At 47.3% G+C, this 25,015-nt stretch overlaps 1 protein-coding gene across 1 annotated transcript in view; it reads left to right on the plus strand.

Annotated features, from left to right (window-relative positions):
* Nucleotides 1-25,015, plus strand: part of SPON1 (spondin 1) — a 282,260-nt gene that overhangs the window by 239,371 nt on the left and 17,874 nt on the right. Inside the window, exon 7 of the mRNA XM_036918065.2 lies at nt 20,003-20,067. Within this exon, the coding sequence (XP_036773960.1) occupies nt 20,003-20,067 (65 nt within the window). The remainder of the gene's footprint in view (nt 1-20,002; nt 20,068-25,015) is intronic.

The raw sequence follows: 25,015 nt of genomic DNA on the forward strand, positions 1-25,015 counted from the left end.
TCTGGTGACAAGTAGGCAAGAGGATTGCCTAGGGAGGGACGTGTGATGTTACCTCAGCCATGCTTCCTCCATCCATCGGCTCAGTTCAGTGCCACAAGGAAGGCTGATTGGAACTACATTGTGAACAAGCTAGAAAAGCAAACTGCAAATATCCATTTCTTTCCTCTATCAAAATTTGTTTTCCTAGTGGCAGGTGATGCTGAAATGAGCTCTGTCTATTGACCGTTTTTGTAGAGAATAACTTTTCCGTTTCATAGATTGTGAACAGTAGAGGACTGAATTCGGCCCCGGGCTGTGGAAAGTGAACCAAGCTCTCGGTGAGCTAGATGGGAACTGAGTGGTCTTAGCTGAGGAATAATTTGGCCCCACCCTGGAGCCTTCCCCGAACTGTTCGTGCCTTCCAGGTCTTTTCAGCTGACTTGGTGTAGAAAGCCACCCTGCTCCCCGGCCCGTGCGCCATCCAGGGCCAGCAGCTCACTTAGGAGAACCAGAATAAATGTCAGTTTCTTCTTCCACACATAAATTTATGGAACCTATTTCTTTCTCATTGCAGTGTTGCTGCCTGCTATGGTCACATTCAACTTTATTGAAAAGCAGCAGGGAATTCATCCTTTGCTAGGAAACTTTGACGGTAAATTCAGACCATGAGAGAAAAACTATCCTAGCTCTAGTCTCTCTGAGTGGAAGTGGACACAGTGTATATTGGGATAGGCTGAGGGGCCCCCATAATGAAAAGAATTCTAACACCCAAAGGAGGAAGAATTGGTGCTGAAGGTCTGAGTTAAACCAGCACAGAAATGACCCTGATGCCTGGGGATGAGTGAGTGATGGCCGAATTCTAATCATCACAGCTACAGGGTGTCCTCTAAAGCCCAGTGTTTGTTATAAAACTGCCACCTGTTTGTATCATGTTGCAGCCTGGCTGAAGGAAGAAGATGTGGACACAAGGGAGTGGTCTGCCCAGCCTCTGGAAGGAGGCAGTCAAAGAGGAGCCTGGCACAGTCTTGTGCATCCAAGAGAAAAGAAGTCGTTAACAGCAAATAGGATGTTTTGACCTGTAAAAGGTGGTCTATGCCCATAGTGGAGGTAAATGGGTTTGATCAAGGTAGCTCTATGACTCTGTCCAGTGAAACCCTCAGCTACACCCCTGGGCTTCAACTCTGTGCTTCCAGGCAATCTTCTGTTAAGATTATGGCTTCTCAGAAAAAGACTTTCCTACATGTGGGCTGTGCTGCCCAGCATTCATGAATTCACATGCAGTCCACCTGACGCTCCTCCTTCTTGCCATTGAGTGTGTCCTGCATATCTTGAGAGTTTGGGTACTATGAGGCTCCTCCGGTTGATCCCCTCGGCACACAGCGCCAAAATCAAGGTCCTGGATTAGGAGAGGAGAGGGCTCCACTCTGGACATGGTCCAGCTAACATGCTAGGCGACAAAGATCTTGAATTCAACTGTGGGGAGTTGTCTTTTTCTTCCCCATCTCTGTCTTAAGAGTGCCAGTGTTAAAGTTAAGTAACTTGTAGCCTTTTTCTTTTAATTCTTACTAAGGTGAATTGTTAGGTTGTTTTAAGCACTCCTTTGAAGTGATTTTTGCTCCCAAAGTTTCCAATTTTTGTTCGTTACATATTTGAAAAGGGCTTCAAATTGCTTGGTGTTAGAAAATGAAAACACGACAAGCTATACGCACTGACCTTAAAAACGTCTATAATATACCATTATAAAATATAATTAGAAATCCATTTCAACATCACATTAGAGATCTATGACTTAAAGGTGATTTCTGTCATTTGAATATGATGGTGAGCTGATGGCTGAATTGGATTCTTAAGATTAAAACAATTCATCCTGCATTAGAGGTTATAACTTTAATTGAATAATATCTGGATCATGCTAGTGGTGGTACTGTTAATGTTATTACCCATTACCTTGGTGATGCTCACCACACTGTTCCCAGAGAAAATATAGTCCATTAAATGGACAGAAGGATTAAAATGGGAAAAAGCTGCAAGCTTTTCATGGCTCATTATGCCAAGGTCAGGACAAAGAAATAGCCTTGACCTTGAAATAGGACAGAGAGCCTGGCCTGGGCTAAGTGCTTACAGGAATCACACGACAGGTCCTTTCAGCCATGGCAGAGTGCCTCACGTTTCCTCAATAATATATCTGTCTGAGAATAAGCATTAAAAAATTCATTCATTTGCTTACCCATTCATTCCTTCAGCCAACATACTTTGTGCACCTTCATGAATGTTGTCAGACTAAAGAAACAAAGAAGACTTAATGAGGGGGAGTCAGGTTTATGGAGAACATACTATGTTTCAGACAGCATAGTGGGAGCTTCCAGACAATATCTAATTTATTCTTCACTACAACTCATAAGCTAGGTAGAGTTCTATACTCATTTTATACACAAAGAAACAGGGTCCGACAAGTGGAGTGACTTACCCAAGACCCCACAGCTAGACAGGGAAAGAAACTGAATTCAAACCTAGGCCTATGCTACTTCCTGGAATTTAGGACATAAACATATTATAATATTTTTTAAATATTATACTAGAGTGTGCTAAATTATGCCAGTGGTACACACTAACATGGAGCAGGACGGCCATGTGGTGGCAGCCAGATCCCAGCTCTGGGCAGACTCATTGGCATTTCTGGGCAGTGGGAAATGTCTAAGTGGTCCTAACGTGTCATCCAGGGCTCCTCTACATCCCTACAGACGATGGGCTCTTTCATCTGGCTCCAGCCTGGCAAGGGATCTGGTGGGGAAGAATTCTGTCTGGGTTTCCTTATCCTTATTTCTCTGAACCACTCCTGGCAGAACATTATAAGCAAATCAAGTTTTGATAAGTTGAAGCTGGTTTGAGGGCCCTAGGAACTGCTGCTTATTCATTCATTAAGCAAACATTTGTTATCTCCCAAATCCTGTGCTAGACAGTAGGAAAGAGGTACATAGAGGAATAAGTTTCCCTCCTGGAGGCAGGGGAGGGGGACATGTGCTTGTAAGAAGTTAACTGCTGTTCAGTGAGGTGGATCCCACAGCTGAGATCAACACAGGCTGCCCTGGGTGTGCAAAGGAGGGGCAGCTACACTAAACCAAAGGCTTGAGCTGCACTCTAAAGACAAGGAGGCATCATCTAGGTGAGAAAGCGTTGCAAATCACTTTAAGGAGATGGTGGTTTATGCAAAGGTACGGAGCTTGAGAGAAGCATATCTGGTTTCAAGAAACTTCAAGTAGCTTGCTCAGTAGGGAGGCAGGTAAGCGGATGGTTGTGCTCTGATGTCAGAGGACCTGGGCTCTGGTTCTGGCTCCTTTGCTCACTAGCCATTATGCACAGGAGTGAATATTGGGTTTCTCTGAGCCTCAGTTTCCTCTTCCATAAACCCAACCTTATGGGACAGTTGGCATATAGATGAGATGACACATGTAACACGCTCAGTGTGGCCCCGGGTGCATAGACCACACCCAGTGCTTGGATGCTGGTTTGGTGAAAAAGATGAATATGAGGATGGTGGTGGCTGGGATCAAGGTCTCACGTAAGACAGGAGATGGAGATATGAGGCTGAAGATGTCATCAGGGCCAATGGGATCTATACTAAAAATTTTAGACTTTATCCCAAAGCCAAAGGCAGAATTTCAAGAAGTGGAGTGACCTGGTAAACGAATGCTTTCAAAAGGTCCCCGTGATGGATTGGAGTGGGGAGTGGAAGGGTAAACCAGGGGGCAGGAACTGAGTTGAGAGGCTCTTGCACTAAGACAGGAGTGATGAGCACATTGGTGGGGGTGGCTGCCCGGAGAGCAGCTGAGAGAAGCCATTCCCTGTGATTTCTCAGACTTTGGGGTATAAGCTTTCCTAGGCCAGGTCTGCTCACTCACAACAGGGCCCCGGTACAAAGCAGAACAGAGAATCCAGGCTCCTATTACCACCGGAATGAAGCTGCTTTGGTGACTACATAAATGTCACACTCAGGCACACTGAAGTGTCTTTTTTTTTTTTTTCAGATTAAAATGTAAAAACTAACAGTAGTTATCTGTAGGTGGTGGGATCACAGGTTGTCTTTATATTATTCTTTTTGCCAGTGTCTATTTTCCAAATGTTCTACAATGAACATACTTTTGTAATGAGGAAAAATCCATTATAAAAATGTTTATACACACTTAGTCTACAGGCACACACCTGATCATCTACATTTGCTCTCTTACAGCACTAAACTATGTTTTCTACCTTTATCTTGCATCTACCTACCACTTCAGCATTTTATTAAAAATAATAATAATAATAATAATAATAAGGGAGAAAAGTGGGATTCACATATAAATCAAGTATAAAAATCAAACGAATATTCCTATTTGACCTGATTGTTTATAGTTCATAATGCGTGATCAAAACCGAAAGTTTCTGTGATGACTGCCCTTGTACTGTTCACCATGTAAGAACTTATTCACTATGTAAGAACTTGTTCACCATGTAAGAACTTGTTCGTTAGGCTTCAGAAGATTGGAGACTGACAAGAGTTGGGCTTGGGGTGGATTAATGATTGTGCATTGAGCATTGAGTCCCCTGTACAGAATCTTATTGTTGTTAACAACCATTTGATCAATAAATGTAAGAGATGCCCTCTCAAAAAAAAAAAAATGTTTATACAAAAACCAAAACTATACACAGTTTCAGTCAAGACACCAGTGCTTTCCTGATTACCCGAGTAAGGAAATGCTTAATTGAATTACAAATGGGACAAAAAATTGTTGATAGGATCCAACTTCAAACTATCTAAGGTATTTTCCTCCCTTTCACTTCGGGAATTGCACCAATGAAGACAGACCAGGGATGCATGAACAGTCCTCAGTTTGAAAAACAAGAGTCATTTTTAGTGTGACAGCTTCAAGCATCAATTATTACCATGATTTTTACTCCAATAACCTTCAAGTAGAGGAAAAATTGCACCAGTAGTTAGAGATGATTGGGTTATTGGTACTCTCTTTTAAAGAAAACAAAATATCTCATCAGAGAGAAATCCAGGTAACAAATAGTATCTCCACACTCAGCCTGGGTTGCAAAAGTAAGAAACCACAGGGGTGCTGTGTTAACTTCAGCAAAGTTCAGTGGGAGCCACAGACGTGGGTTTCAGAACTGCGATTTTTCAGCACCAAGCTCCAAAACACTAAACTGCCCTGCCAAAATCAAACGTCCATGGAGTCTTCTTAGATATACATGTTATGCATCCTTAGGCCATCTTCCCATAAGGCGGTATCGTGATTACAATCTTCAGTTTGAATTCAACTTATAAAAACAGTAATAACAACAATGAAAAGAGTTCACCTAGTTTTATGGTTCATAAAGTGTTCCAGCATTTAATTCTCACTATAGCCCTGTGAGTTACCTTTAGTCCCATTTTAGAGATGAAGAAAGTGAGGCACTGTAACGCTGACAGGCCTGAGGTCCCACAGCTGGAAAGTGGTGAGACAGGATTCAGATCAGCTCTGCAGACTCCTCCCTTCTAACGGCTGGCCTTAGTTATTTCATTTTCACTAGACTCCCTCACTGAAAGGGCAAGTAGGGCCACTAGGAATTATATTAATTCCTATTGCTGTTATAAAAAATTACCACTAATTTAGTAGCTTAAGATGACGCAAATTTATTCTCTTAGAGTTCTGGATATCAGAATTCCAAAATAAGTCTTACACTATTAAAGTCAAGGTGTTGGCTGGCCTGGCTCCTTCAGGGAGCTCCAAAAGCCTTGGCTCTTCCAGAATGTCAGTGGCTGTGGCATGCCTTGGCTTGTGGCCACATCACTCCAGCCTCTGCTTCTATCCTCACATTGCCTTCTCATTGTCTGTAGTGACATTCCCCTGCACCTCCTTCTTATAAGGACACATATTTAGGGCCCACCTAAGTAATCAAGGATAGCTCCCCTTCTCAAGACCCTTAACTTAATCACACTTGCCAAGTCCTTTGGTCACATAAGGTAACATCCACAGGTTACAGGGGTTAAAACATAGATATTTGGGGGGGCACATTATTCAGCCTACTATAGTAGTATTTTATTTCACTTACTGAATGGTCCTTAAAAGTAAAATTCTCTGACTTTAAATTTAGGTCACAGGTCTTCTTAGTTTTCTATTCTCAACCTTTCACTTTTGAGTGCCTTGGGCTTTAGTGTTTGCTTGCTTGCTTGCTAGCTTTTAAGCAAATCTGACTGTCTAGTGGAAGTAACTTACTTAAAACCCCCTCGTCCTGCTGTTTTTCAGGGATGGATGCAGACGGGGTTGTTTTCCAGGCTGGGTTTGGACAGGGCTGCAGAGAGGTGCATTCCTTACTGCTAGGCCTCTCTTGCCTGCTGCTATTTATTGAGCACTTACCATGTGTCAGGAACTGTGCAAGCATTCTACATTCATTTATAGCTTATTTATGCCTCACAACTAGCCTGTAAGCTAGATAACATTAGCCCATTTTACAGGTGAGAAAAATCAAGGCTCAAAGAATGAAGTAACATGTCCAAGGTTATACAGTTAAGCCACAGAGCTTAGAAAACCCAAGTTCTTCATACCATGCTGTTGCAAAGTTGCATAATTGCCAAACCTGAGTGTCCTGGCCCTCTTTTAATGGTCATATACAAGCTCATAAGATCCCAGCGTTGAGCTGTAATTATTTGCATCATGTTATTATTTAAATAGGCACAAAGATAACTAGATATTAATACCTTATGCTTATAGCTTGCATATGACTATAAAAGCAAAATAATGATAATAGCAAACAAAACTACAAACCTTTTAAAATGCTAATTAGGAGCACTGCTTTAATGTGGTGGGTGACGGCTGTTCTGCTGAAATGAAATGACTTGCTCACGATCTAGATACACTGCCAACTGCCCTGACGTTTGGGCTGCCTGTACACCTGGGACTTTGGCCCACCTCACATCTCCCACTACGCTCCCAGCTGCAGACACCGCACTCAGCATTCGGGCTTTACCCAGTGAGACTATCAGTGATCTGTTAACTCTGCCTCTGTTTTTCTCCACCAGCCAGAGCAACTGGGTTCGCTGGGCAGCAGACTGAGCCAGGATTCGTGTCACGGTGTTATCCGGGAGTGCTCTCCGGAGCTGCAGCTATGGAAGGCAGGGGCAGAGGGAGAAGGGGAGCTTGGCTGCAGGCCCGAGGAAGGCCTCTGCCAGCATCACATGAGGCAGTTTATCCCTTCAACACGATCCCCAAAAAGAACAGACAACTAAGGGCTGCCTTTTAGCATCTTCGCCAGCAGCTAGGAAGGGACCTGGGCAGAGCATCACAGTCACCCCACCAGCCCGCAGTGGAGTTTACAGGGCAGCAGTGGAGGTGAACACAGATGCATCCTGGCCCCTGAAATTACCCTAGTACTTGAGTATAAAATCTTCAAGGTCATCTGTAATATGCTTAAATTGATTTTTTTAATCATCATTAAAATAAAATGATTATATTCCCATAGTGAACTAAGAGACTGTAACAACATATCACAGACCCTTAGAGGGTTCCTCAGATCTTCCTCTGAGAAAGAACACGTTAGGAGGCACCCAGTCTGCTGTGAATTACTATATAAACCTGTGATAGCTCTGTGGCATGAAAGTCACAAAGCTCAGTGAACACCTCTGTGGGTGGCAGTAATAATAATAATTTCTAGATCTTCTCATAATTCACATGTAACATTTGGGAATAAACACTTTCACTTATTAAAATATTCATCATATTTGATCCAGTACCCACTGTGAGATGGGTGCTTTGCTACACAGTGTTCTGGGGGAAAAGACCCATAAGTAAACAGATTGTCATGCATCAGGAAGGAGATCGTGGAAAAGGATGGTTTGAGAATGTGGAGGCATCAGGAAGTCACTGCCAGGGGTGAGCAGTGGGGGGTGGGGAGACACTGCACCAAGGGTACAAACTACACTGATGTAGGGTGACAGTCTAGACACCTAATGTACTACGTGGAGACAACTGCTTAAAACACTGCATTACATATCCTGGAAAGTGGCTAGGACGTGGGTTTCAGGTGCTCTTACCACAGGGGGAAAAAGGCAACTCCTGTGAGGAGACGAACAGGCTAGTTGGCTTGACCGTGGTAGTCATTTTACTGGGTATAGGTATATCAAAACATCTTAAATACGTGATCTTACATCTTAAATATATAAATCTCCATTCAAAACAAAAAGCCCTTCAGAGGAGTTGCTTGAGTGGACAGGGATAAGAGCAGCCAGGCAAGGGACTTACAAGCTTTGAGATGGCCTGGGTCCAACCCGCTCAAGGTAACATAGAGGCTAGGCTGAAAGGGAGAGGGGCAGAAGTGGGCGATTACCTGAAAGGAAGCAGGGTGGAGATAGGTGAATGTAAGTATGTAACCACAGCTACCTTTCTGTTACCTTTCCCCTGGCCCTTTACTTAGGGGGATCCCACCCAGTCCTCAAGTCCTGTTACTAACCCACCACAGGACATGCCCCACAAGAGCAGGGACCACATCACCATGCCCACTGCCACGAGCCCCGTGCCCAGCCCAGTCTCTGACCCAGAGAAGGTGCTCAGTGAGTATGTTTTATACATAAGGAACTCAGAGAGGGTGAGCAACTTTGTCCAGCTCTCACAGCACTTCAGTGTCCAAGCTAAGATGTGAACTTCCATCTGCCTTATTCCACTGTGCTGCTGCTTAACTCCTCCTCCGTGATACTGCAGGAAAAACTAGATAGGGGTTTTCAGCCAGGGAACCTTCCGTTACCACGGGAAGCCTGGCAGAGACCAGCCTGTGTATGTGCAATCATAAACTCCTGGTAGGGACACCCCTTGGGTGTCAGCAACATGCAGTTCCTCCTGTTACCTCCCCAGACTCTCCCCAAAACTCTGAGAATATGGGGGTCTCAGGAATGAGAAGGTTAAGCTTTTACAGCTTATGGAGTGTTCCTTTGCATTTAAATAACACCATTTTAGAAAGCAGCATTTGGGGAAACTTATTTGATGCTAACGTGCTGAGCACCTTAAGGCACACTTATTTCTCCCCTGTCCAGGTCATTTGGAACTTCATTACTGAATAATTTGAAAGCTTTTATGGAAATCAGAGGATGAAGAGAGACAAAGAAGTAAAATGTTATATTTAAGGACCCAGCAAAACAGGCTGTCGGTACACTACCGAGGACAGAAGCTTCTTCCAGGGAAAGAGAGGCAGAGGGCGATGCTGGTGTGCAGATGAACTCATTTCCTTTTGAAACTGCTTTATTTTAAAGATAATAAAGCCAAACAAAACCTAACAGGCTTTAAAATTGTCAAATAACCCATCAGATATGTCTTAGCAGTTCTACCCTGGCTGGCTCTTCTATCCACCCCTGACACCCCCTTCTTGGTTCCCATCACCTCTAGACAGTTGCCCAACCCCTCCACATGCAGTGCAGGCCTCGGCCCTCACCCCTCAAAGCCTCCATTGCTGTGCAATTGAGAAACAGTCTCAGAGTGGCTTTTTCTTTCCATTTTTCTTTAATGGCAAATCATTAATGTGGTTCAAAATTCCAAAGATATATAAAGTTCTACACTGAAAAGTCTCATGGCTTCACTTGCCCCCTGATTACACAGTTTTTTCATCTTATCCTTCCAGAGACACTTTATGCCAATAGAAACACACACTTTCCTTATACCTATCATTTCTTTGCACAGTGCTAGCTAGATTATTAGGCAAATAGATTATTATATAAACTGTGCTGTACCTTGCTGTCTCATTTGATGTATTTTAGTTAAAAAGAAAAAAAGTATATATGTGTGTATACATACACTGCTATATGGTCTTTGAGTACATTATTAAAGTAGCTGTAACACTAATGAGATTATCTCTAAAATATATTAAATTAGAAAGCAAGGTACAGAACAGTTTGTATAATAATCTAATTGTCTAATAATCTAGCTTCCATTGTGCAAAGACGTGGTAGGGATAAGGAAAGTGTGTGTGTGTGAGCTAAGATCTTAACTACGTGACAAAGGCAGACAGAAGTGAGTGCCCTCAGTGATGACAGCTGCTGGGTAAGGGGGGTGTCATGCGGGTATTTCTTTTTGCTTCTCTAACTTCCTATAATATGGTCGTTATGTTTTTCAGACTCTAAAGAACTTATTTTAGTAGGTAAGGTGTATTGTTCATCTTGATAGAGTTCTTGCCTGGTCCTTTTCATCTGCATTAGGACCTGTATCTTACATTAAAGTCCCTTTATCAGTGAAGCCTTCCTCCACCACTCTATTTAAAAACCTGCGGCATCCCCCTCTGTGACCCCGGCCCTCCCTCTCGCCCTCCCCTGCTTTACTTTCCCCAGAGAGCCAGTCAGCAGTGCTCACAGTGTGTCAGGGTTCATCTGCTTGGGTCTGGAAGGAAAGCTTCCTGAGGCAGGGATCGGGGTCCCTCCTGTTCTGGGCTCTGTCTCCAGCACCCAGAGCGGGCCTGGCAGAGAGCAGGGGCTCAGTTACTCTTTGCTGAATGAATGAATCCTCGCCATGGGCCCCAGTGGTGCCCATGCTGAGCACTGGGAGCTCGGGGCTCTGTCTTCCTCTTCTGTCCTCCGGCGCTGGCTGGAAGGCCACCCCTCCATCTTGGGTCTGAATCTCACCTCTTCTTGTGTTTTCAAGGACCCCACTCCTAGAAGCGTACCCCCGCTCTCTCCTGTAATAGCCATTTCTCTTTCTGTATTTCATTATACCCTTCCACATACAAACTTACCGAATGCCACTTGTGATTAAAATAATCATCACATATCCATCCTGTCATTGCCCATTTTCCTGACACCCCACACAGCAGACACCTCAAGAAGAGCTACCAGGCCTGCTGGCTGCATTACCACACCTGCTTGTCTTTCCTAAACCTGCTACAGTTGTGTGATGAGCAGTGACCAGGGGGCCAGTGATGGCAACAGAGAGCAGGCAGCAGGGCTGGAAGCAGTCATGGGCAGAGCGCAGAGGCAGTGGGGACAATAGGGAGACAGTTGGGCAGCAGGGGGACAGTGGGGACAGTACAGGGCTCTGAAGAGGCCCTGGGGCAGAACCCAGTATCCTTTCTGTTTCTTTGCTTCTTGCCCACCCTCTTTTTCCCCGCTCAGTCCCCAGTACTGTGTCCTGAAACGTCAGCTACCACCTGTGTGCTGATGACTTTCAAATTGATATCTCCAGCCTGGACTTCTCCCTTGAACTCCAGCTTTGTATATCTCACTGTCCACAAGATACCTCCCTTTGGAGCCATCCTTGACCCCTCCTTTTTTTACACCCACAGCCAATCCATCAGCAGATGCTGTTGCTTCTCCCTTTAAAATAATGTCTTGCATCGGACATCTCCCCGCCCCCTCCCCCAACTGTTCTCTCCTGGTCCCGTGCCACCTGCCTGGTCCCCCTACTGCCCCTGCCCCACGGCAGCTTCCGCCCTCGCAGCGGTCTGCAGATCCTCTACACCTGTCAGAAGGATGGCAGCACTCCTGCTCGCGGGCCCTGCAGCAGCCGCCCTGTCCCACAGCGCGTGACAGACATGCCCTCAGAACCCCAGTGTGGGCAGCACAGGCCAGAAGCTTCTCCAGCTTGTCATGGTTTGTTTAATTAACTCAGCCATCATTCATGTGTAATTGTGCCCTGCACGGCTCCCTCAAGCCACACGGGTGCTGCGGACACAGGGAGGACACAGCCCAGCCCCTGCTCTACCAATGGCGTCTGGGATGAGACCTGGCTGGGAGCTGTCGGAGGAAGGCAGTGGGGATGAGGCGGAAGGCAGAGGGCTGTGGGACTCAGTGTCTCTAGGACCACTGGAGGCGCTCGCCCTCCAGCACCTCACTGCACCTTCAGCCCCACCTGGCCGGAGCTTCCTGGCACCCTCTCCCCTTTGAAAGCAGCCAGCCCGTGCTTCAGCATGTTCTCGCCTGTGTGATGTCAGCATCTTGCCTGGTCTGGCCCTTTTTTACATCTCTGCACTGGCCCTGGCACCTGTGTTGTTCTGATTGCTGGAGATAGGGTAGTAGGTGGGGAGGAGGGCCTGGGAAGATCAGGCCGCAAGGGGCTGGCAGGTGGGAGAGACAGACCTGTGTCTCCCCCTCTTCAGCTGTGGCCGCTCCCTGGGGAGGCAGACTCCGTGAGCATTACAGAGGCCGAGATGGAGGTCCAGAAAATGAGGTTAAGTCCAGACTTGGCACTGGGGTCACCACAGGACAGGCTAAATCGATGCCTGTGGCTCATAGAGGCGCACAGAAGGACGGTCATGGTGCGATGCCCATCCCCAAAGCTCTCCACCTGCCAGGAACCCAGGCATGTGGTGGGCCCTTCCTCTCCCGCTTCAGAAATGCCCAACTGCTTTCACAAAACCATCTCACGGGAAAATTGTTATCTATGGGCATTATGCAATTTTCCCATTGGAATTACAGGCTGTGCTTGAAAAGAAATTGAATTTGAAATGCTTCTGTGCAACCACATCATCTTCTTGGGGATCTGTTAATGGGCTTCAGATACCTTCTCTGGCTCCAGAATAGCCGATCAAACAGCAGCTTGTGATGGCAGCTGCTTCCCAGGGATGCGGCATGCTGAGGGCACTTGCAAATGGCAAGCAGAGGGCACTGGGATGTGCACATGAGGCCGACTCAATCTGTGGGTTCTAAGCACAGTTCCTAAAGTGGCCTCTGAGTTCTGTTCCCCACCACCACCACCAAACTCCTTCTACCAGGCTTTTTTAGCAGAACTGTCTGGCTGGTGCCCTCCACCTACTCTTCCAGTGCCGGCCAGTTCAATGCCAGGTTTCTTGTGTCACTTCACACACCCTGGCTCTACCCTAGGCCAATGGATCACTGGTGGATTGGGCTCAGAGGACATCAGCCCCTTCCTCATCACAGCTTCTCATGCATTCAACAAATATTGATTGCACACATTGCAAGCAGAGCTCTAAACACTGATAGTACAGCAGGGAGCAAAACAGGCCAAAGCCCTTGCCCACAGAAACCCCCTATTTTAACGGGGTGAGAAAGACCTGCAAAGTAAATAAACAAAATACACAGTAGACCAGACAAGGCCAAATGTCACAGAGAAAAGATAATCAGATGAACTGATGGAGGTCTGCCCAGTGGAGGAGCCAGCAGGGAACTGCTTTTTTAATACTGTGGTCAGCAAAGACCTCACCAAAGTGACATTTGAGCAAATCACCAGAGAAAGCAAAGGACTGAGTACTCTGATATCCGGGAGGGACAGCATTCCTGGTGCAGGAAACAGCCAGGGCTAAGGGAGCCCAGCATGTCTGAGGAAAAGTAAGCAGCCAGGATGGCTGAAACAAATGAGCAAGGATAAGACATGAGGTTAATGAGGTGACAGGGGCAGGGCCATGGCAAGGCCCCATTTGCTGAGAGATAAAGCCATAGGAGGACTTTGACCAGAGAAATGACATGATATGGCTGCTGCGTGAAGAAGAGCCTGGGGGAGGGCAGGGGAGCAGACAGAGGGGCCAGCCAGCAAGAATTACAAAAATCTAGGCAAGTAGTAATGGTGGCTTAGACCACAATAGTGGCAGGGTAGGTGACGGAAAGTGGTTGGCTCATAAATACATTCAGTAGCAGAGTGTGTGATGGATCAGATGTGGAGTACTAGGTAAAGGAGCATCAAGGGAGAGAAACCGGCAGGATGGCACTGCCATTTCATGGGACAGGAGGGAGGGAGGCGAGGTTTGGAGAGAGGAAGGTCAGGAGTTTGGTTTCAGACGTGCTAAGTTTAAGACACCAATTCAACAGGCAGATGAAACTGTTGGGCAGTCGGTATACAAGTTGGGAGTTCAGAGGTGGGGCCGAGGCAGGAGATCAAACCTGAGTGATGATCACTGTATGTAAAGTTGGCATTTCAAGGCACGGGGCAAGATGAACTCGCCAAGTAATGCGGATAGAAAGAGAAGGGGACCAAGGGCTTGAACCCAGGGGCCTTCGGTGTTCGGAGGAAGACGAAGAGGAGCCAGCAGAGGAGACTGAGAAGGACTAGCCAGTGGGGGGAGAAGAAAATGAAGAGGCACGTGCCAGAGCCAAGCAGAAAGTATCTCAAGGCAGAGGGATTGGCCAGCAGTGTCAAAGGCTGCTGCGCGGGTCGCAGAAGCTAAGAGCCAGCACTGACCATTGGCACAGGCGAGGTCACCGCCCAAGGCAGTTTCAGGGGACAGTGTGGGCCTCAGGTACTTCATCTGAGAACGGGGGACCGCGTGCCTGCCTACCACAGAGGGCCACAGTGCCGATCACGGGCAGACTGCAGAGCACCACCAAATATGGATTGTCTGGTTTTATTCATGACCTGATAAACGCAGCGCCCTCTGAATGATGGGCGATGACAACAACGTTGGGCACAGTTGATTTTAAAGATGTGATAGCTCCATTATCACCACATAAAATGGCTCATTTCCTGCAGCTTGTCACCAGGACACTCACTGAGGGATGAAAAAGTCCCCTTCAGAGGTGGAAGCCTTATGGCTGCTATTTCTCATGGGAAGCAAGTGGAAATGCTGGGAAAGGGCAGAAGCAAATAGTGGGACCAACACTGCTCACCAGGGGCTCTACGCAAGAAGCCAGGCATTACCCTCCAGAGGGACCCTGGTGACCCTGTGCCTCAAAGCAGGGGCTCCTTGGAGAAAACTGTCAGCCAGTGGCAGCCACGCTCTTGCTGCAAAATGAGCAAAATGGGAGGGGTGAGAGCGAGCGGGAGATGGAAGGATAGCCAGGAAAAGAGGAAAGAGCATGACTTCTGGCCTCAGACACATCTGTATGGGATCGTGGTTCCTGGGTGGTTGTCAGGAAGTCAGATGACTGTTCTGACCTCAGACTCCTCATCTGTAAATGACATGATAGTTGTTACACAGGTTTCATAAGAAAGAAGGTGATGAATGCACAGAAACGCCCTATGGGGTGAGGTCTCTGTGGGTGCGCCTGTGCATCACTGCCCTGCAGTTAGTGAAGAGGCTTCCCCCTCTTCCCCAGCACTTTCCAAGGACGCTGTGTTGCCCCTGGCTCTTCACGGAAACCAGTTCTCAGGAAGCATTAACATTATCCGTATTGTGAGCACTGTCTGATAGTCCTCCGAGGATGGCTGTGACAGCCAGGACTCGGAGGCTAGGACAGGCCCTTAGGGCCACAGAGGCACGGGCAAGGGGTGGAGCCCACCCTTTCAGGAGGGCCCGGCTCTCCTGCCGCACAGCTTATCCTCCCGGCTGCCCTCGCCTGCGTTCACTGGGTGAGGCATGCCATCTCCAGAGTCAGGCTGAGGTTTGAGCTCTAGCTCTGCCGTTGACTGTGTAATATGGCCAAATAATTGTGTTTCTGAGGATTAAAGAGTATATACTTACCTTGCAAATGTATTGTAAGGATTAAATAAGATGCTGTATATAAGGTAATTAGTAAGGTGCCTCACACATAAAAACAATAGGTCTTTGTTGTTGTTTCTTCTTGTTTTGATCACTTTTCCTCTCTGATTGTGGCTAACATCCCATTTATCTTCCCGGGGCTGGGGGAGGCAAGTTGTGTGAGCTGACTGCTAGCCCGCAGGCCTGCGAGGCAGGGCATGCTGGCCTAGGGTAGCTTAGCCTCAGTGCCACCTGGAGCAAAGCAGGCCTAACAACGAGGAAACGGGTTGTGGTTCAGGCCTGGGAGATGAAGTCAAAGGTCAGGAGCCAGGAAGGTGCAGGAACAGAGAGGCGAGAAGCAACGCAGGGAGGAGGTGACAGATCTAGGCCTTTTGCTTTGGGCTTGCAGGAGCTGCCCAGAGCCCTCCCACTGGGTGCTGGCTCCAGAATGCATGGGAGCGTCAGTGGGAGTTCAGGTTGGTCCAGACACCAACCCCCATCCCAACCCCTCAGACTCACATTCTTACTCTTGGCCCTGCTCAGACTTGGCATCTCCTGAGAACAATGTGATTTCTGCCTCTAACCCGTCCAAGCCCATTTCTACTCCACATGAACCCTTCTTCCTCCTGATGTGACCTCAGCCTGTGGCCTGTTGTGTGAGTCCCATTTGGAACCCATAGCTATGATGTCTGAGTGCTGCTGTCACATCTGCAAGATATACTTGCTGAGAGCAAAAAGAAAGACCCCATCCGCGTGAAGGTAGACACAGCAATCTGTTGTTTCTTTGGGGTGTTTTGATTGGCATATTTTTGGAAAAGTAGTAATGTCATCATCCAAATGAGGCATGAACTGTGAATGCCCGGAAATACTTTGTTTGAAAAGGGTCCCATGAGAGATATACAAGGGCTCTAAGGATTCTTGAAAGATCTTTTCCATGCCTTAGAGACTTGTTAAAACAGCATTTCATTTAAGTCTAACTTTGGATTGCTTCCTCTACCTTAAGTCCTTCATTCTTCAGAATGTAAAATGCCCAGCGCTCCAGAGGCCCCACCCAAGGCTGATTGAAACAGAAGCCTCCCAGCTGTGCTCCCGAACACTCAGAGCTTGGCTTTAAATAAGGGGAAATTTTCCTGAGGCTTTGTGGGTGTGTATATGCAACTGCATGTTCCATTCTTTGTATTCAACAGTGCAAATTGATTCTAATTCCAGCTTGGCCTGAATGTATATATGAATAAGTGTAGCTAATATTTATGCTAGTTTCAGGCACATTAAAGGAATTATGTCATTTAGACCTGCTAACAACTACATGTGGTAGATACTCTTTTTAATCCCATTTCACAGGTGAGTAAGCTAAGAGAAGTCAAGAGACGTCCCAAAAGGCACAGAGCTAGGCTAGCAAAGGGTGCAGTCAGGATGTGAACTCGGTGTGACTCTAAAACTTGTGCTCTCAACCAGGCTACCTGCCTGCCTGATAGTAAACAGTGTGTCCAAAGTTGTGAAGACATGGGCTCATACACATTGTTGCTGGGATATAAACTGACACAGACATTTGGAGGACAATTTGGCAGGCCCTACCAAAATTTTCAATTTTACTTCTTCTTTTCATCTGGGGATCTGTGGTACAGGAACCCTTGGGTTTGTAAGCAAAGAAATAGATACACAAGTGATCATCGTAGCATTATTTATGGAACCAACTAAATGCCTACCAATAATGCTGGTTAAATAAATTGGAATGCCCACACTATGGGATTCTACACATACATCAGAGACGGCTTTTTCAACAGTGTACTGCAGTTTACCAAGCATCCATAGCACTAGGATGTGGCCATGAGCAAGCCAGACATTCTCCAATCCTATGGAACTTAGGTTCTACCAGAGAATTTTGATGCTTCACCAAAAATATTTAGCTTTTTAAATGAACTTGCCACTATGCTCCTGTTTTCTTATTTCAATGAATAACACAAATGATCACAAACAAGGAACAATAAGCTGTTGATCACACAGATGGTGTGTAACCACTACACAAAACACTTCACAGCAAGAAGTTATTTTAATGCCTGCCCTTAATGCCTGCCTGCCCACATGGATCCACCATCCTCGGAGCCTGCATAGCTCTAAAAAATAGCTTGAATTTTATCATCAGATAATCCCCCAACCATTGGAGGGCCCAAACAAATTTTGTTGAGTTATATACCACAAAAGCAAACTCAGTATGTCATGAGTTGGGACTTGAAGGCCAATATTTAATTGTGATTCAAGGTGAATCTTCAGGGCCAGCTAATTTAGTGGCCTCCTTAACTCCACCCACACTCATTTTATTTTTCAGTAATTTTATTTTTCAGTAATGTGTTACTTCAAGGCAAATTATCATCAGGCGGTTACTTAAATCTCATATCTTAGATTGCTATTTTGTCTTGACTTGGCTTACCATGACTTGGAGATCCCCAACACTTTAAAAATCAACAAAAGGAAAGCTGTGATGCTGTCTCTACTGACATGGCAAGTTTCCCATGATATTAAAGAAAAATGTTAAAGTATGGTACAAAATAAGATATTCAGCATGATATAATTTCAGTAGGAAAAGCTGTATCTAATGTACATACACACACACACACACACACACACACACACACACACACAGTTACATAAGCATACACAGTAAAAGGCTTGGAATGATACACACCAAAGTCTAACATTCTGGAGAAGGCAAAAGGAGGCAGAAGGCAGGATAGATGCTAAAGTGGAATGTGCTCAACATCTACTTGGTGTGCTGCTGCGATGCTAAATTTGTCTACAGTGAGCGTGTATTATTCTGCTTATATATTATTCTGCATGTGTAAAATCAAAGGAAAAAGTATACCAAGGGCCACTGAAGCAAAACTCAGGAATTAAGAAACCCCCATGGCAGTTGCAGGGAGCTGTGGAAGGGTTTAGGCAGGGAACCGCTGTGTTCAGACTTTCAACAGTGTGGAGGGTGGGCTGGGGGAAAGCGAAAAGATGCTGGAGACGGGTGACTGGTGGGGACTGTGGCAGGACTCAGCGGACCTTGGAGCCCCACTGCTGTGAGCGGGGGTGGAAGAAGGCAGGCCCCTGAGCCCGCTGGAGGAGGAGTGGGCTTGTGGGGTCAGATGAAGAGCCCAGTGTGGGACATGGGATGCCTGGGATGACGACGGGAACCCCAGGTCACAGGAGGCGCAGCACTGGCATTCAGGGGATGGGTTGTGTCTCACATGTGACTTCATGCTTGGTGGCTTCTCTCAGTCACCAGGTATTTACTAGGAATGAATGAGGGATACATTGTCAACACATAAGCAAATCTCCCAGAAGAAATGTACAATGCTCAGTTGGGACTTAGGAAGGCTCTCCCTATAGACGTATGAATGTGGGGGCATCTGTGTATCCAAAAATTCTTGCCTCTGACCAAAAGAGGGAACCCCAGTGAAGCCTGAGCTTAGACAGAGGCTGCCCGCTCCTCTGGGGGTCGCCTCTGCTGGCTTGTCCCTGTGGGCTCACTTCCGCCCTTCACCCTGCCCAAGACCATCTGTCTGTGCCAGGCCAAGGAGGACCTGGCTGGGCTCCCAACCTCTCAGAGGCCCATCACCCAACAGCCTCTTGCCTGGGCTGTGTGTGAGGCGCTCCCAACCAGAAGGCCTCTTATAGCCTTTGGGCCTGAGCCTGGAGACACCTCTGACCTCCCAGTTCCCTCAGGGCTGTGGGATTTTTCTGGGCAGCATAACTGCGAATTAAGGTGAAGCTGGCCGATTCATCCCAGACAGGTTCTTGGCACCTAGGCATGGCTCGGAGGACTGGGGCAGAGGTGGGAACCAGCCAGGCAAGCCTCTGCCCTCCTGGAATTCAGGGACCTGTCCGACAGGCAGCTTGCGTGACGTTCTGGGCTTTTCGGGGCAGAATGGACAGTGGTGTCTGGGCACTGATGGGACCAGGCCAGGGCAAGGGGAGATTCAGGACCAGCTGAATCCACTCCAGGGGAAGTCCCCAGCCAAAGTCAAATTTAGATGTTGGAAGCCTTGAAAAGATTATGATACCATTCAACCCCAATGTATAATTGAAAATAAAAACCTAAACAGACCTCAAAGTAAAGTTAAGCAGGGCCACCAAAGTTCTGATTTTTGCCCTACAATGACAACTTAATGCTTTCCTTCAAAATTTTAATTATCAGATTCTTCCTCAAATAATTATTTCAGGTCCCCATGCTTTAAGGGTGGCTCTATGCACTGTTCAAAGCAAAATGGAGCAGAATGACATGAGTGGCACAAAGGGTTTGGGCCCGAGGCTGCATTCTGGGCTCCTTGTCCAAGGGAGAGTGACCCGGTGTGTGGGTCTCAGTGGCAGGAGAGGCCGTGGAGTGACAGTCCTTGGGGCGGGTGCTTGGAGCTGCAGCTGGAGCTGGGACACCTCCAGGCTGGACGCTGTATGGGAGTCTGACCATCCAGGCGGAGGCCCGGGCACAGCTCAGGCTCCAGTGGGGAAGATCCCCTCCTGGGATTGCCACAGCTCCTGGGCTCCTCCATCCTGGGGAAGGCTGGCCCCATACCTGAGCAGGTGGGGGCCTCAGCAGCAGGGAGGGGAGTGAGGGTGCACGGTGTCACCGTGCCAAAGCCCTCTCGTTGCCATGAACTTAGTCTCCTCACTAAGTATCTGTGGTCCTTTTTTGCAGAGTGATGAGGTTCTCACCGTCATCAAAGCCAAAGCTCAGTGGCCAGCATGGCAGCCTCTCAATGTGTAAGTAGCAAATGGACCCTGGCCCTGCCCAACCCCATCCCAGCCTTACACATGGAGCCACACAACCTACTGGCTGCTGCATGCCAGTTATGTTGTTAATGTCAGCAGTGCCTCTCAGGTGGACGTGCAGGTGAGAGACACTCCCGTGTGGGGGACAGCACACCCCCACCTGTGCTCCTAGCTTTCCCGGAAGGCAGGTTGGTCTCTGTTTCCCCTAACGGTTCTAACACTGCAGAGGACCCATCTCCAACACACTAGTCAGCCGTCGCGTGTTCACTCACTCCTGCTCTCCGTCACAACACACTGGACATACCTCCACCCTCAGAGCACACAGGTATGCTCACTCTCAGCAAGACTCACTCACAGGAGGCTAGATTTACCCCAGGTTCCATTCTCAGTCCCCATCTCTTTTCTGTCCACCCTGTCCCTTGGAGGTTTCATCCTCCCCTGCATTTTGGTGACTACAGGTATTCTTATGGCTTCCAAAACTGCCACTCCCCTGGTAGGTTGGCAGACAGAAAGATCCATGCACCGGTTCCTCAGACACCTCTCTCTGGATGGTCCACATGGGCCTTGAACTCAAATCCAAAGTGGATCCCATCACTAAGTCCCGTGGATTTTATCTTCTTAATATCAGTCCCTGCCTGGCCATCCTCCCACTGTTAGTGGCTCAAGCCACCATTTTTCTCACCTGGAACACTTCAACTCTTCCCTCTTCTGGGGTCTCTGCCCTCAGATCCCTCATCCACACTGCTACCAGAGTGTCCATCTAAGAATCCAAATCTGATGGTGTCCTCTCTCCTTAGAATCACCCCGTGAGCCTTGTAGCTTCCAGAGCCAAATGGGCCCACAGGGCACCTGGCGAGGCCACAGTGAGCGTCGCGCACCTCAGCCCCTGCCTTCTTCCTCGGGGCCCAGGTCTTGCCACACCCTACTCTGCACCTCCCTCCAGCCACCCTGAGTCTTTTGTAGGTCCTTGAACAAGCCTTGGTTTCACTCAAGAAGTGAAAGACCTGGAGCAAGGACCTGCCACTGGTTATGAAGAACGGCATGGCTGGCCCCTCTCTGGAGGAGTCTGCATCCAGTAATGAAGCTTGCTCAGGCTCTCTGGGCAGCTTCTCCAGCTCCCAGGACCTATAAGTGAAGGATTCCTCACCTTTGGACTTCAGAACAGGCAGGGGCTCAAGACTAGGTAGGGGTTGGGGGCATCTGGGCCACAGAGTGTGTGGATGCCAATTTTTACACACTAAGGAATCCCTGTCTCAGTTTTCCCTTGAGGAGCCTGGGTTCAAAAAGATGTGAAGTACAAACCAAGGGGGTTCAGGAAGGAGAGAGTTAAGAAAGAGGGCGGAGGGAAATCCTTTTACCTTGATCACCCACTATGTACTAGTTACTAACCTGGCTAGGCGCTTACACTCCTTGTCCCACTTAATCCTCATACAAGCCCCAGGAGGTGGGGATTATGATCCTCACTATACAGATGATGAGACTAAGGCTCAGAGGTTATGTGACAGGTCCAACTGCAGCCTCCAGCCCCACCACAGAGGAACTAAAATTCTAGCCATGTCCAGCCAACTCCACTGCCTATACACTTCACTATAACAAGGTCCCTACAATTAAGTAACAATTCATTTGTTAACCATTCTTTAATCAGTCAAGACTTACACATCTGCGGACTGGACTTCTGACCAGCATGAAATTAACAATGTGACCATACCAAATTGCCTAATTCCTGCCCCAAAACAAAATAAGACAAAATCTTGACTTTCACTTACACCCCCTTCTATCAAGGTTGACCAAACTATTTCATTGCCCCAACAAACATTTGTCAGTGGTCTCCAAAAGGAAGTATTGTGAAAGGTGCTTAGGGATACAATGGTGAGCATAGCAGAGTTTCTCATGAAGAGTACGGCTCAGTGAGGGAGAGACATTAACCAAATCATGACAAACATGACACGCCTATGAGTAAAGACACAGGTGCCATGAGAGTGTGTGACTGGGGACCCTGACTGCACCTGGGGATCAAGGAAAGCTTCCCTGAGGAAATGGCAATTGAGCTAAGAGTTAAGGACTCAATGGTGTTAACCAAATAATGAGCAAAACAAGGGAAGAACATTCTAGAAAGTCTAGAGAGACCATCTGTGCAAAGACCCTGAGGAGAGAAAAGTATATAATATACTTAAGTATATAAGTACCACATACTTAAGGTACTAAAAGGTTATGGTATAACTAGTTCCAGAAATCAAAGGTGAGCTTGGTGTGGGGCCAAGCAATGCTACATTGGGGATTTTGATTTTTACATTAAGAGTAATGGGAAATCATCGAAGGGTTCTAAGCAGGATGATGTCAGGATCAGATCACATTTTAAAAACATACAAATCAGTAGCAACCAGCTGGGTGCAGTATCCAAAAAGGATAAGAGAGGCGAGACCCGTGAGGAGGCTCCTGCAGAGGTCCAGCAGAGAATGACTCTTAGACAAGGATGATGGTGGCAGAGGTGGAGAGAGGTGCAGAAATCTGAGAGATGTGTAGGAGTGTAAACCATCAGGCTGTGGTGATAGGTAGGACAAGGAGGGTGAGGGAGGCAGAGAGGTCAGGATGCCTAATTCATGCGTTGGTGGGGCCAATCCTAAAATTGGGAATATTAGATGAAATTCAATGGGAAAGTTCATGAGTTCAGTTCTGGATGTGACATGTTGGAAATGCCCTCAAGATATCCAGATGGAGGTACTCAGTATATAGTTACCTATAGAGCTCTGAAATGCAGGAGGTGAATTCTGCACTGAGGTATCAAATTGGGACACAGCAAGGAATGGAAGACAACAGCAAGGCTGTGGATGAGAGAGAGCTTGAGGATAAGTCAAGGGTTAAGGAGCTCCAACACATAATGCTGAGGGGGACTTGACTGCAAAGCAAACAGAAAAGGAGTAGCAAAGAGGTAGGGGAAGGAAGCTTGGTATCAGAAAAGACAAGGGAAGAAAGAGTCCAAGGAGAGGACGGTCCCCTGTGTCCACTGCCGTCACGTGAGGGCTGCAAGGTTCCCCGTGGACTGATGAACGTGTGGATCATCCGTGATCTTACAGACAGTCCTTTCTGCTGAGCCAGGGCGGGGTGGGAGTGTAAGGCCCAGGACAGGGTGAACGGGAGCGGAGAGTGAGGTCATGGCGTCAGCGAGTACAACCTATCTAACGTGAAGGTCGCTGTGAAAGAGGGACACTGGGCAGAGGGTAGCACCAACAGGATGAGTCAGTGAAACTTTTTATTTTTTCTTCTTTTTTAAAATGGGACAGACTTTCTGAAAACTTAAAAAAATAAGTATTTGGGGCACCTTCCCACCCCTCGCCCACCCTTCAGACTTCCCAAGACCCCAGCAGAACAGAATTAATTGATGGCAAACACTCAGAACCCCCAAACACCCAAACCCTCTCCATTTGGTGCTACCAGCTTGTTAAGGGAAAATAATTTCCCATTGGTTTTCCCTTACCCTCGACTCCCCTCTCCTCTTCCAAATCTCATTGCAAAGTCAGATTAGGAAGAAGCCCCCACGCAGCCGTAGAAGCAACCCTGCCCCTCCTGCCCAGTCTGCTCAATTGAGGTTAACGGGATTCCGGCCTCCCCCAGGCCAGTGGAGAGCCGGGGTGACCTACTTTGCTAGGTCCTGCCCGGGGAAACTGACTTGTTTTTCAATGATCTTCGTCTTTATCCCCACGACCACTTCCAAAGGACAGCCACGAACGAACAAATTAGTGGCTGACTTGTCTGGCTCAAGGACTCAAGCTGTGGCTCCTGCAGCCCGGAGTGCAGATACTGACAGGGAAGCCGGGTTCTGAACGAAACCCACATCCTTCCCTAGTCCTCATGCCTGAGCACAAAATGCCCAGGTTTCCACCAAGTCAGTTCTGAACTTCCACCACCCAGTTCTTCCAGTTTAGTCTGAATGCTAGGGATTACTAGAACTTTTAAAAATGATTTATATTCACTTTCTTATAATGAATCCTGTGAAGGAGTATAGCCCCTTAATTATTCCTTGCTGCTCTGTTTATATTAGACAACTGTGTTTTCAAGACAGATGAGGGTGCATTAGAGACAAGGCTACCCCCTCCTGAAATTCTGCCTCTGGAGAGTCCGCTCCCCCATAATCACGCACCCCAAGGTTCCCCATGAGGCCTGGGGCATTTTTCTCTCAGATCAGGGCAGCAAGTCGGGCACTCCCTGCTTCCGAAGTCCTCAGGATTGTAAAGGAAGACTGGCCTTGGACTAGAGGAGCAGGCGGCAGATCTAATTGGCCAGATGGACCCCAGAGCCCTAGATGCCTCCAGGTTATAATCAGACTTTTCCCGGGCCAGAAACCTCACTCAAACCCTCCACACCCACAGGACTTCAGCCTAGAACGTGGCTTGCCCGCCCTCTTGTGGCTAGATTCAGTTTCTGCAACTTCAAAAGCTCTATTAAGAATTATTTAAAATAGGCACATGAGGAGGGACAGAACTCAGCACAGGAGTGACCTGACTGTCACCAGTGACCTGAGCCTCACTGGTGTGTGTCTGTGATTTAGGAGAGGATAATAGGTCTCTGGAAGGACCATAAAAACCCTTGATTGCCTCTTTTCTTTTATGGTGTTTTTGGAAGTTTCATTTAGAAGAGCTGAATGAGAAGGAAATGGAAACATTTACCAAGTCCTCTTATGTGCCAGTCAATTTCCTCACAAACAGCCCGGGCTGGGTCTGATGACACTCCTATTCTGTAGATGTAGTAACTGCAAAGGTGGGGTAAATGTGCCTGTCACATAGCTAATAAGTGGCTGGACCAAGATTCAAGTCCAGCTCTCTTCTAACACCCTTTGTTTTTCCCTCTATGTCTCAATGAATGTAAAAAGGTGAAACACTTCTCCATGTCTCTGTTCAATTTTCATTTTTCTGGTGTGAATAGTCTGTTCATAACTTTATCT

The sequence above is a fragment of the Manis pentadactyla genome, chromosome 9, assembly GCF_030020395.1.
Source record: "Manis pentadactyla isolate mManPen7 chromosome 9, mManPen7.hap1, whole genome shotgun sequence".
Lineage (NCBI taxonomy): Eukaryota > Metazoa > Chordata > Mammalia > Pholidota > Manidae > Manis > Manis pentadactyla.